Source organism: Talpa occidentalis, unplaced genomic scaffold, assembly GCF_014898055.3.
Source record: "Talpa occidentalis isolate TD23 unplaced genomic scaffold, MPIMG_talOcc4v2.1 talOcc4.3, whole genome shotgun sequence".
Classification (NCBI taxonomy): domain Eukaryota; kingdom Metazoa; phylum Chordata; class Mammalia; order Eulipotyphla; family Talpidae; genus Talpa; species Talpa occidentalis.
In genome coordinates, this window is record NW_023603184.1 from 130892697 (window position 1) to 130906371 (window position 13675).

At 35.8% G+C, this 13675-nt stretch overlaps 1 protein-coding gene across 1 annotated transcript in view; it reads left to right on the forward strand.

Annotated features, from left to right (window-relative positions):
- Nucleotides 1–13675, forward strand: part of CPS1 (carbamoyl-phosphate synthase 1) — a 114578-nt gene that overhangs the window by 29190 nt on the left and 71713 nt on the right. The window contains exons 7-14 of the mRNA XM_037523974.2: nucleotides 1996–2085; nucleotides 3831–3959; nucleotides 4542–4648; nucleotides 5546–5684; nucleotides 6773–6850; nucleotides 8456–8554; nucleotides 10204–10299; nucleotides 13000–13189. Of these exons, the coding sequence (XP_037379871.1) occupies nucleotides 1996–2085; nucleotides 3831–3959; nucleotides 4542–4648; nucleotides 5546–5684; nucleotides 6773–6850; nucleotides 8456–8554; nucleotides 10204–10299; nucleotides 13000–13189 (928 nt within the window). The remainder of the gene's footprint in view (nucleotides 1–1995; nucleotides 2086–3830; nucleotides 3960–4541; nucleotides 4649–5545; nucleotides 5685–6772; nucleotides 6851–8455; nucleotides 8555–10203; nucleotides 10300–12999; nucleotides 13190–13675) is intronic.

The window sequence follows — 13675 nt, forward strand, 5'->3', positions numbered from 1 at the left end:
GCTCAACTGCTGTGCCAAAAGGGGAGGCCCACCTCAGAGAATTTTTAACAGAAAGGTTTATTAAACATGTAAAAAGCCTGGCTAGCGGTATGCCAGACAGAGAGAAAAACATGTTAATCTGACAAGTATTGCTATACTTGTCACATGGAAATGGGGGACAAGGTTTTGGGGTTCCCTGAAATCAGTAGTGAGTCTTGAAGTACTTATCAGTCCTGGGCATGCATTTTACATTATGCTGAATTGTAATGAAAAGGAGTTGTTAAAGAAAGTGAATTTTAATTAAATATGTAATTGCTAATGTATTTGGAATTTAATCATTCTATATGTGATGTTCCCATGTTCTAATTCAAACAATTGTCTATTGAAATAACATGGAACTGTTTTCTCCCTGCTTGTTGCCATACATTTCTCATTGAAGTGATTGTCATTTGAGACACAGCATGCATGAGGCTGTTTTTCCTTTTTGAAAGATAGAATTTTAGGATTGAGAATGACTGAGGATCTAGTCTGGTTCTTACCAAATATGAGGAATATTGGTCTGAAGATATTCACCCTAAAATAATTCTGTGGTCAAATTATGCTGAAAAGCACTGCATAACATAGTCCTCTCTGGGAGAGACCTAATGCATGTCTGTAGTCTTGTATTTGTGAGTCTTGCTTATCTTCTCTGATTCTGCTGGAGAGTATATCATGTCTTTGTGCAGAGGCCAGCAAAAAGGGACCTATCTCTGTTTTTACCTCTGTCAAATCAAGAGAGAGATCGCAATGATCAAAGCTGTCTCTGTTTCTTAATTCAAGCTCAACTAAGTCATTTTATTATAGCTATGATGAAGTGTATATTTGTATCAGGAGATTCTATTTATTCTGTGAGTTTTGTTTGGATGTGGCTGATAATTTAATTCATTGTATTGTGATTGCAATTTAATGTAGCAACCAGTTTGTAATATTCCCTTATTTTGTAACAGAAACCTAACGTTAGGAATAAATCTATACTTTTCAGACTATCTCATTAGAAAGACGATCTGTAGCAGTCATGGATGAATTCAGTAATAATCCCCCCAGATCATGGAAGGACTGGTGTTTTGTTTTTTTCTAGAATGGTTATAGCAGGAGAAAAAGTAAAATCCTTTTTATATTTTTCCCTGAACTAAGTCTAAGGAAAGACTTCCCATTAAATAGACCTGTGGAGAAGTAGACATCTCAGTTAAAATAAAATACTCTTTCAAACACCCAGTTTGCAGCTTTTATCTAAAACCTTTTGCAAATGTAGAAATCATTCTAAATTCAGAATTTGCTAGCTAACTCTCAAGGCTGGAACCAGATTGGGGACTCAGCCCTCTAGGCTTCTCTGTCTATATTTCTATTATTTCTCTTTTTATGACTTTGGGGAACTGCTTCTTTGGTAAATGCCTGTGAAAATGGGTCTAACTCCAATCAGTGTTTAAGACGTAGGTAGTGGTTATGATATGCTCCGGGATTCTTTTATGAAGTGTACCATTTAATGCAAACAATTACACAGTAACCTAAAGGGACCAGTGGTCTATATGACTTATCAATTCCTCCAACTTTTATTAATTTTATCCATTAGCCTCAAGTGGTATTTAAAGCATGATGTATCTATAACCACATCTGTGTATAGCTGAATCAGGCAAAGATACTTGAAAATTCCAGTGCAACTGGTTGTTACTGAGGCAAAACATGGGAAAGATGGTTGTTAACCATGGAAGCAATCAATTTGTTAGGAATCATTGTTATTCTTGTAATTAACACTTTATATAAAACAGCAAAGTACTTTTTATCTCATAAAAAAAGATACCGCCTATGATGCTCATTTGTGCCTATCTTACAAATTGATTAACTGCCAGTCACTCCCTAGTAGTTGCCAATCAATCTGTTACCAGCCTAAGTACAAAGCACACTCAGATGTTTTTATGAAACTGGTGTATTGCTTCTAACTAGAACTTTCCTCTCATGCTCTGGTTTTTCAAATGGCAGGATGTCAAGGTGTTCGGCAAAGGAAATCCCACAAAAGTGGTAGCTGTGGACTGTGGCATAAAAAACAATGTAATCCGTCTTCTAGTAAAGGTAAGTAATTTGTTCCATCTTTCCGGTGAGGGTTTGTAATATTGATCGTTAGTGTTACGCTGATTTCCTCTATCTGTTTCAGAGAAAGCTTGTGCATTTTCTCAGAATGTCAGGGGATCTACTTTCTTCTTGTTGCCTTTGATCTACAAAATAACACATTTATCCCTGTTCAAATTAGAGATATAGGCTACTATGTTAAAAGAAAAAAAGGTGCAAAGGCCACAGAAACACAGAAGAAAATAATGACTGTTCTTATTGCTTACTGACTGACATTCTGAGACATGCCATATTCACTTTCTTGGGGTTTTGAGATGATCAGAAAGTTTGTCAGTCAGAGAGTTCCTCCACTGAGATACCTTTATTATGTACCACATGTTTTCAGGGGTGATGCCTAACACAGTACAAACTTTCCCATTGCTTTATACCCACTCTTAGACAAGTTAAAATTAACTGTTAAAAATGGGTAAGGAGCATTTAGCAATTATGATAATGTTTTCTTAAATGTTGTTTTGTCTGTATTTGTCCTGTTCCCCCCTTTTCTTGTAACCTGGTCTAAGTCTCTCTCTCTCCTTCCCTCCCTCTCTCTGTGATATTTGCACAACACCAAATTAGCATGGTTATAAGGGAAATATTCAATTTACCTTTTCTTTTTTAGAAAATAGCAGCAATATCCAAATCATGATTACAAATCCTTATCAGTTTCATTAACAAAAATTTGAAAGGACTTTTCAGTAGCAGATACTGTGGATGGTCTTTCCACATCTATGTCTTTTTTGTTGTTGGTTTTTTTTAAAGGCTATTTTAAGGCATTTTGCTTTTCTTATAATTGCAAGCATCTGCATCTCATTGCCTGAGGGCTCATTTTGGTTGGCTGGAACCTACTGGCAGGCAGGAAATGCCATAAAATTAAAGGTTCTTGGAACAGCCCCAAACAAAGGTTAGAAAAGGCTTAGTACATAAATATCCCAGCTCCTTTGCCCCGTGACTGACTGTCCTTAAGGTGGATATTCTGCATTGGGTCACAGACTTCCCCAATGGCTTTAACTCCAGTTGGCCATGGAGGTAACTGCTTCGTAATGCATTTATTGAGGTGTCTTAGGGTGTCCTTTCCATTCATATTTCTGGGAAACCCTTCCAAGTAAACTTCTATTTCAAATACTTCCTCTCAAATACTTTTTTCAAGAAATGCTTCTGAAGAAACTATCAAAGATATTTTCCTGTGCACGTTTCTACAGAAAATTCTAGTTTTTTTTTTTTTTAAATTAGAATTTCATTATAGATGATGTGAGAAAGCACTGGAAAGAAGGCTGATTGAAATTTAGTTGACAAAAAAGATAAAATTGAAAAGGTGAAAGGTAAACAAACTGAAATCTTGTAGAAGATGGATTCTATCTCCTTCTGCAGCTCTTTATCACACAATGAAGTTAACCTGTATTCCTGGGACCCTAGTCACAAGCTCTTAGGCTCTGAAACCTCCTAAAATACAGGAAACACATTGCCTGTTTTTTCAGGATCAAAGTTTTAATGACTTTTTTTTCATCCACTTTCTGTTGACCATTGCTCCATATGCCCCACACAAAATACAATGAGCCACCAAAGAATTTTTTGATCAACATTATGTTTCTGAATCATGTGCTGTTTACTCCTTTCCTTTAGGGAGTAGTTAGTCAAGAAAAGGTCTAGAAAAACTACACTTTGGCACAGAAAACTGTTATTAAGTTGATCATTCTTGTGTTCTTTTCCAGCGAGGAGCTGAAGTGCATTTAGTTCCCTGGAATCATGATTTCACCAAGATGGAGTATGATGGGCTTTTAATTGCCGGAGGACCTGGGAACCCAGCCCTTGCACAACCACTAATTCAGAATGTCAAAAAGGTGCAGTGAACATGGGGCTAGTGTGTATATCTGTGTGTGAGGTAGAGGGGAGGCTGCTCTGCTCTGTACTATTGAAAAGACTGCAATACATTTTATTTACTCAGGAATGTTTTAGTGCTCCCATTTGTGACCTCTGAGGCTATGTCAGCAAGATATTATATAAAGAAACAAGAGAAGAGAGAGGCAGAGGACAAAGAACCTTCCTTCAGACAAAGGAATGGGGACTGTGTCCTCTGGGCACACACACACTGGAGTGTAATCTCCAGAGGTGTCTTTCCATACAATTGTGAAACTATACTTGCATTCCTCACGAGGACCTTGGGACCTAAAAGAGCTCCATGTTCTTAAAGACCATTAGATTTAAATTAGATTTAGGTTCACCTGACTGTTAAGCGCATTTCTTGAATTCTAATGCTTCCTATTTATCAGTCATGTCTTATTTATATTCTAACTTTTAATTCAATAACTAGCCTCCTTTCCTTGTTAACTAAGGAAAAAAAAAGTAAGTTTTATTTTATCCTTTCTGAGGCAGCATTTTTGGGAACTGTACTTCTGGCTTAAAAAACATTCTCCCTGATTTAGATTTTGGAAAGTGATCGCAAGGAACCATTGTTTGGAATCAGCACAGGAAATTTAATAACAGGACTGGCAGCTGGTGCCAAGACCTACAAAATGCCCATGGCCAACAGGTAAGGCAGAAATGGTTTTATTTACAGGTTCTGAACCAACTCTTCGATACTGTTAGTAACTAAACCCTAAAAGACTTGGAGAACTTACATACCTTTTCCTTCAGAAAAATTGATAGCCAGACTGCTCTGTGGTTCACTGTTGTCTGAGTACCTGATACCACTTTTATAGAATTCTTGGAAGGAAGCCTTCTGTCGGGATAACTATAATAGTTTAAGCTACTTTCCTTACCTTGGCATAAATTGAGGTTATAATAATCAAATGACATTCCAAGGGAAATTGTTCAGATATCAAGCTTGATTTCAGAGCATAGATAACATCATGAGACTCTACAGTGACTTGGTAACTGAGAAATCTTCAGGTTCTCTGCATTTTACTTTTATCTCCCAAAGGATTTTAACTTGTCCATCTTGGAACTCTCTGCTCCCCCTTTACCCCCCATCTCCCCACTCTGTTGCCACACACACACACCATGGCCCAACCTCCAACCTCCACATAAAGTAGAATTAAAAATGATTCAGGACTGAGCAGTCATATCTTTCCTCTAGCTTTAAAAATGCTGTTGCTCCCTTGAAATAAGTTGCTTATATGTCTGTCTCTGTTAAAGCTAGTGGGCAACTCTTTATTTGTTATGAGTGCAGTTCCCCTTTTTCTAAAACTGATTATAGAGGTTTAATAGACCTGATATTTAACACACAACAAAGCTTCCTGAATTGATTCTTGTTGCTAAAATTATGGATTTAACAATCTGTGACTTTTCTCACAGAGTAATTTTCACTAAGCAATTGAAACTTTTGAATTTTAATAGGCTTTTCTTATTCACTGTTTTACCTCAAACATTCTTATATTCTTCTCTTGACTTTTCCTTTTTCCTATTCTTTTTCTCCTTTTCTCTCCAGAGGGCAGAATCAGCCTGTTTTGAATGTCACAAACAGACAGGCTTTCATTACTGCTCAGAACCATGGCTATGCCTTGGACAACGCCCTCCCTGCTGGCTGGAAACCACTTTTTGTGAATGTCAATGATCAGACAAATGAGGTAAGTGCTCTCAGTAAACTTGTTTAGTCTGTGATAAAAAATGCAGGGTTTTTAATATTCTGTTATACAGACACCTTTCCCTTTATTATGAGGGCTTTTTTGGTGAGTGTGTATGGAAGGAATCTTTTTGTAGGTTATTTTGTAGATTATTTCTGCTTTTAAAAAGTCTTTTCTGTCTGTTTTATTCTCTCATCAGTTGACTCACTAAAATCCATTCTTTTTTTTTTTTTCAAAGATTGATTTATTTATGCATACAAGAACTGGGATACAGGCAGATGTGTGAGGGATGGGGTGAGAGGATTCATCAGAGACAGAGTGGGGAGCAGAACAGGCAGACTGACTGAAATACACTGCTGAGGGGAGCAGCAGGTGAGACAGGAGAGGTCTGCTGCACCATGTGGGTAGCTCCCTGGCCAGTCGGGGATTGCACTCAAGCTGCAGTGGCTGCAGATAGCTTCACAGTGCTGTGCTTAACCCCTTGTGCAACCAAGAAGGCCTGAAATAACCTTTAAGAATACCATGGGAGGGCCTCCCCAGTGGTGCAGTGGTTTAGTGCTGGGTTGCAAAGCTGCCCACAGCCTCTACAGCGCCAGTTCATCCCCGGCTGCCGGGCGAGGGTCTCACATGGTGTGCAGATCTCTCCTGCCACCCGCTGCTCCCCTCAGCAGTGTACTTCGTTGGTCTGCCTGTTCTGCTCTCTGCTTTGCTCTGCTCTGGTGAATTCTCTCACCCTCCCACGCTTCTGACTATACCCAGTGCTTGTATAAATAAATAAATAAATCTTAAAAAAAAAAAAAAGAATACCATGGGAGAAGCAATTTAGAAGTCAGATTAAAGAAGTGGATTTGAATCTGTTTTCAACAGAGCCTAAGGGGTTCCACAGGCTTTTGTCCATATCAGTTGTTTTTATTGAGGGAACCATATTAGGTTGAGTCTTTGTTGATCTATTCTTATTAGTACTGTTAGTTTTTAGAATACTCTTAAGGTTTTAATATTTTTTTTTACTTGAATTTTATGGTCCCCTGACTTGTACATAGAATTTGACACTCATTGTTACAGACGGACTCTCTTCTTTCTTACTCCTTTAGGGGATCATGCATGAGAGCAAACCTTTCTTTGGGGTGCAGTTCCACCCAGAGGTCAGCCCAGGACCAACAGACACTGAGGTATGTCAGAAAGAGGAAGCCTATTATCCACTTCATTTTTGTTTTAATCAGAAATGTGCTTAGGTGAAAATTCAAGAAATCAAAATAATTACCATAGATGATGTTGGTGAGGGACATCCTCAACACAAGTGTTTTGAAAACACATATTTTTGTGTTAAAATTTCTCCATGAATATCATGAAGGAAAAGTCTATCTTTATAAAAAATGAAAGTAGGAAAGCCCTTAAGAAACCCAATGTGATGCTATTTTTATTTAAATCATTGTAATATATTTAGTTCTGAAATTTACAATTGTTGTATTATGCAAATGAATTCCCTCTTGCTCTCCAGTTCTCATAATGGAAATGAAATTTTAATCCCCCATCTGTGACTTCACAAAAATCCCTATGGCAACTGGTTGTGTAGTCATGAAGGGAGAATAAACAGTAGCAAGAGATGGAAGAGGGCAGGTTGTGGGGGAAGGGACATGGTATGCTTGCACATACATATGAGTCGGTGGCTTCAGAAAAGAATGATGAGGAGTGCTTAGAGGAATTTTGTTCTTAACTTAAACATTTTTACTTTTTTAAGTGAGTTATTGGTTCAGTATTTAAGGCTATCCTTCCAAACAAGTCTGACACAGAACAATCTGGGAGGTGTGGAGTGACTTCCTTTTCCCACCCTAGGGCCTCCAGTAGTAATGCTGACAATTCTTCCTTGTCAGGAGAGACTCAGAAAAGCTACCTACATATAATAGAGAGGAAATAAGAAATTTCCTCTGTGAAGTCTGCTTCCTCATCCTTGAGTTGCCTTTTCAGATATTTGTATTTGGTCCTTATTTTAATATTATTAGGAAATAATGGTTTTAAATAAAGTCAGTATAACATTACTGACCTAAAATGAAAATCATAAATAACATTTAGCTTCATACGTATATCATTTAATGAATGCTGAATACTTTTTATAAATTTAAAATGTAAATACTTTTTATAAATTTAAAATCTAAATTATTTGCCTCTATCAATTCTTCAGAATAGGAATGTGGAAATTAAGATACACAATGGAGTGAATATCACTTAACCCTTTTCTTGTTCAGTCAAATAGTTACAAGACAAAAAATGTGTATCTTTGTTGATATGTATCGTGTTTAGTGTGACAATGAAAGTAAAATCATTGGTAAAGCTTAAGGATACTCTTTAGCAATATTTTTAGAGCTGATAGAATTTTTTTTAATGCCCCTCTATCCTTAGAATGCCTAAGTGGCATAGACTGAACATTTTTTGAATAATTTGAATTTTATTTAGAAGAAGAAAAAGATTGATAATTATAGGGCCAAAAATATGACTCTCAAAATGCTTATCTTAAATGTTCATTGCCTGCTGAAAGCTTTCTTTTGGTAGTTTTGAAGTGAGTAGTTAGAAGTATTTATTTCATCTAATAATCATATAAAACATAAGTAAATGTGTAGTCTTGCCAGATTTGGCAAAAAAGAAAAACAAATATTGCAGAGGAATACCTATGCTAAGAAATCATATGTTGTTTAGTTTCAAATTTAACTGACATATTGTATCGGACGAACTAATGGATTTTGAAGTTTCTAGTTAATTGTTTATACTTTTTTTCCTAGTACCTGTTTGATTCCTTTTTGTCATTAATAAAAAAAGGAAAAGGCACCACCGTTACATCAGTTCTACCAAAGCCAGCGCTAGTTGCATCTCGAATTGAGGTCAGTATACGTGGTTTGATTTTATCTATTTTGGATTTTCTCTATAGTGTGATGGGTTTTTTAAAGGGAATGATTTAAGTCATTTTAATGTCTGTGAAAAATGATTTTTAATATTGTAATTATCTTAGCAGCTACTTATGTTCTGTTCTTGATGATATTCATTGGAGTCTTCATGTTTTGATTTAAAGTTATACATGTCAAAGTTTACTTTTTCTAGAATATTTGTAATTAGTTTAGTAAAGACTAATGTTTAGTTTAGAATTTGATATAATTTAGAATTTGCAACATCTTCCATTACTTAATACACTCTAGCCCTATATATGCTTGAGATAAAGCTCAGACTATGTAAGATTGGATTTTTTTGTTTCAACTACAAGAGTTATTATTGGCTGTCATGTGTCAAATAATACTATTTTACCTCTCAAGAGCAAATGGATGAGGATTAATATAGTGTAAGACTTAAATCCTTATTTGTTTGAATGTGTATGCTAATGTAAGATTTCTACCCATTTCCTTCCTAGTTAAAACCATTTACATATTCACACCATTATTATGTAAATTTTACAAAAATGTATGTGCTTTCAAGTATATACCCATATATACTTTATATTTTTATAAATAAAAGTGAGAGTTGATTGATATGTTTACAAGAAGCAATAAGGTAGGTTAGACAGTCTGTTTCAAGGATTTCCATGACAGTTTCTTTTCGTGAGACGGAGAGATTGGTGCTAATCCAGCCATTTGATGGGGAATCAAAATGTGGAGGCTCAGTAGCTAAGTAAGCTGTGTACTTACGTGTAGTGTTTTTCTCAGAATATTAACGCATGTACCTCAGGTGCTTTTCTTTTGTCCACGGTGAGGAAAATGTTATAGTTTGGTATTCCACAGTGTTTTGTATGTGAAAAGACTATGTTTTGCATAGTAGTTTCCCTCTAAATACTTGTTGATGGGAACCAAGTTTTCCAAGTCCTTGTTTCTTGCAGTGGCCAAGAACCTCTTTTTCTACTGAAGGGCTTGGCAGTTGTGAGTAAACAATAGGCAGTGTGTTTATTTGTGGATTTTTAATATGCTACCAACACACATCTTTTTTTTTTGTTATTGAGTTTTCCATAAATATTTCTAGTATTGAACTGTAAAGTAAAGGTGAAAGGTAAATATGAAGGTATCGCCTCACCTGCTATGCTTGGTCCTTCTTGGGTAAGGAAGAAGGCACTGAGGCTGGTTTGTATTTATGCTGATTCTTTGTCCAAAGAAACCTATGGACTATTGAGTGTATTACTTTTAGTCAATTAAATTTCAAGGAGATCCTTATCTAAATATATATATATATGTACACATACACATAATATATATAGTTACATATATATTTACATAATTACTTTTAGATATTTATATGTTTAACTGAAATGTAGAGCTTCTGAAAAAATTTTAAAGTGAAAAAATTTTATGAACTTTGGAAATTGCTTGAAAATTAGAGATTTTTAAATGTGTCAGTCTTTTTCTTCCCACTTATTATATGTATTTCAAAACACTGTACTTTAAATCACCACATAAATCCAGGCAATCTAATTTGTCCTCCTCACTCTTGAAAATGCCTTATTGTCACCATGCTTGTAATGAAAATAATGTTATTTTCTTATTGCTTACAGGTTTCCAAAGTCCTTATCCTAGGATCAGGAGGTCTGTCTATTGGTCAGGCAGGTGAATTTGATTACTCAGGATCTCAAGCTGTAAAAGCCATGAAGGTGAGAGAATATGATCTTTGCTAGAATTAATATACTCCCTTTAATGAGTCTAATTAGTATTTTATAATTTAGATTTATGACACTACCTCTTTTCAAAGTCACTATAATTAATTTCCCAAACTATTCCTCACACATCTTATGTTAAATAAAGTTTGATCACAGCGAAGGTTTTTAAATTTCTCAAATGTGCCTGTCTGTAAATTAAGAAGGTTAGCTTGGCCTCCAAAATTATCTATGTCATCACGTGTCTGTGTTGAAAACACATAAGGCCACATTTATAGAGACTTTTGGGCCAGTGGGCTTTTAAAATACACTGGTCATTTGTGTGAAAGAGGGAATTTGGACTTCTTTGGTGCTCTAAAGCCCTTCAGATGTTCTACAGGATGCTTCAGGCATCTCTGCTAGAGCAAAATGGGAAGATTCAGTTGGAGAGCAAAGGCAGTAATGTCTTTTTTGTTCAAGCTTTGCAAGTTGTTACCTGTCACTAAGAGACTCCTATCCATAACTTGAAGTGGATGACCTATCTGAATGGCTTGGCTGGATTGTCAAGTGGAAAAGAGATTTCATACCCAAGTTGAGAAGTTGTTTCTTCACTTTCTCTGGAGCTTTCCCTAACCATTCACATGGTAAAACAAACATTTAGAAAAATTCCATTGTATTTGTGAGGTATTTCTCCTGAAGAGCTAACTGGCTTCTCTCTCGTATCCTTACCTGTCTGCCTAGTGTCCAATTTGGTGCTAATCAGACCATCCAGAGGCAATGGAGTTCTCCCTGGCCTTGCCTCAGGCTTTGCAGTATAAAGATGTTCACCAGGGACCTGAGTGGGAGAGAGAAAAGCAGGGAAGTGTCTAGAGAATAGGACAACACATGAAGAGATCAGTTGGCCAAAATTTTTCTTTTCTTTCTATTCAGTATTCTACATAGATTTTCACATGATAGATGTCTGTTAAAAAAGGTAGAACAAAGCCCCAATTACCTTATTCTTCTTCCATTTTTTAAAAATACCCTTTGATGTATGCTCAGGTATGTATGCACACAAGCTCACAATTTTCTTGCACATTTTCAAGGTCATTTTACTTCATTGTGTTATGATTCTTCTTCTCTTTAGGTAGATAGTTTTATAAAGAATATTTCTATAGCTTATACTTTTTTAAATGTGCTTTTATTAGGAATAGAAACTATTAGATGTGTTATTGTGATTAGATATTACTAGATATTAATTAAATATTTAAAAAGAATTAGGTGGTACATGTATTGTGGAAAGAACTATATTAGAAAAATGATACAAAGTTCCTTGAAATGGTCACTCATCATATATGTGTGTGAGACTTTTCCCTATGTAATTATTTTTATGAAAATAGATTATTAAGTTGTATTGCACATTTAGGAAAAAAACTTACTATTATACTTAAGTCTGTCCCTGGTACAAGACTTCCTGTAACTTCTGTTGATGATGTATTCTTAGATGGAACTCAATTATTTAAATTCCAATTCATATTTTAAGTACATTTGCTTATCTCTATCCATTCATATTTTGTTAATTATTTCTGTTTAAAACAATTCTTTAGAATCTCGAGAGACTCATATTATGAAAGGAAATAGGAGATAAGTCATAAGACTTGAATTAGAGTACTAATTTTACCACTTCTCTGTTATATTGAATCTAATTTCTTCATCTTGTTGGTGGAAATTTCTCTCATCACTTTGGCGTACAAATCAAATAAATCAAAAAATGGTACATAGTTTTAAGGTACAATTTGAATTTAATATAGCATGAAACACATTACAATTTTTACTTAGAGCCTCCCCCTAAGGTATGTAAGACTCTGAGGATGGTACCTATACTGTCATCTGAATATTTTGTTGACTTTTTAAAAGAGTTTAAATTTGACAGGCTAATAGGTAAGAACCATCTACTCATATTTCATAATAATTATTTTGCTAAGTCACCCTCTTCCTGGTTTATAAAGCTATTATCTTAGTAGCTAACATGAAGAATTATTGTGAAGTTCTCTCCAGATGTCAGGAGATAGGGGTATGAATCCCTTCACACACTCTCTCTCTCTCTCTCTCTCTCTCGCTCTGTCTCTCTCTCACACACACACATTTTTATTTTATTTTTTGCCATATGGTCATTTTCTTTTTATATATTATGTTTAAACAGTTGTGTAGTACTCTTTGTTAAAGCACTACAGCAGGCATGAAAATCTTTAAAAAAAAAAAAAAAAGTGGAACCCAGCAGAAGGCTGTCAGTGCTTCCAGCAAGAGGGAAGGCATTAGGCTGTATTTTAAATGAACAACCAATGTTGTCCTCAGTCAAGGGAAGCAGCTTTGGTGGTGCTTCTAGTTTCATTTGAAATATTTTACTCTTTTAAGGTTGATTGAGCTGTAAAACTCAGTCATATTTGTGGGTGTCTAGTCACTCTATAGGCATTGTCTGTAGTGGTATGGAATTCAGAGTGACTCTCATGAAGCGGCCTGTTCTTTTTATGTGGTTTTATTTCAAATGATTTCATCCTTCCATTCACCAAGCATTTGTCTTCCTTTAACTTTCAGTCATTGCTCCTATGACTGATCTCTACAGCCCACAAAATAATCAAAAGTTTTGCTACCCAATAGCAACCTTCATGTGGATATGGTTATTCTCTTCTTTCCATCATGTATTCAGATCCTGGATCCCTTTACATTTTTTTTTTTCAGGAAGAAAATGTCAAAACTGTCCTGATGAACCCAAACATTGCATCGGTGCAGACCAATGAGGTGGGTCTGAAGCAAGCAGATACTGTCTATTTCCTTCCCATCACCCCTCAGTTTGTCACAGAAGTCATCAAGGCAGAACGGCCAGATGGGCTGATTCTAGGCATGGGAGGCCAGACAGCTCTCAACTGCGGTGAGTTCTTTTGCAAATGCAGTTTTGGCCTGTGTTCTTATATATAATAATGTTTTCTTTGAACCTACCTAATAATTATGCTCCTTGTGCTCACAAAAGCTTTCTTTCTAATATGTGGGGAGGTAGTTAGCAAATAGTCATCTGTAAATGTCATGTAACAAATATTACTGGCTTATTTCAAGAAACAGCTAAGGCACAAAAAGACACATTTTACTTTCATGCTCAGGGAGAACCAAGTGGTTTTCTTATGTTTCCCTCCTTATCCAAAGATACTGCTTTTCTCTTTTATCAGTGAAGTCCTGAGAACTATTATGAATGAAAAATGAGAATTAACATGGATTTAGTGCTTTAATGGATCAGGCTTGTGGCATTTTGTGTATATTTTTGTGATCACAGCATCAGTCTCTCTACCATCCCTTTTTGTGTCTGCTGAGGCCCATGCTCTGTCCTCTTCAAAATTGGTCAAATCTTAGATCATGAATGAGT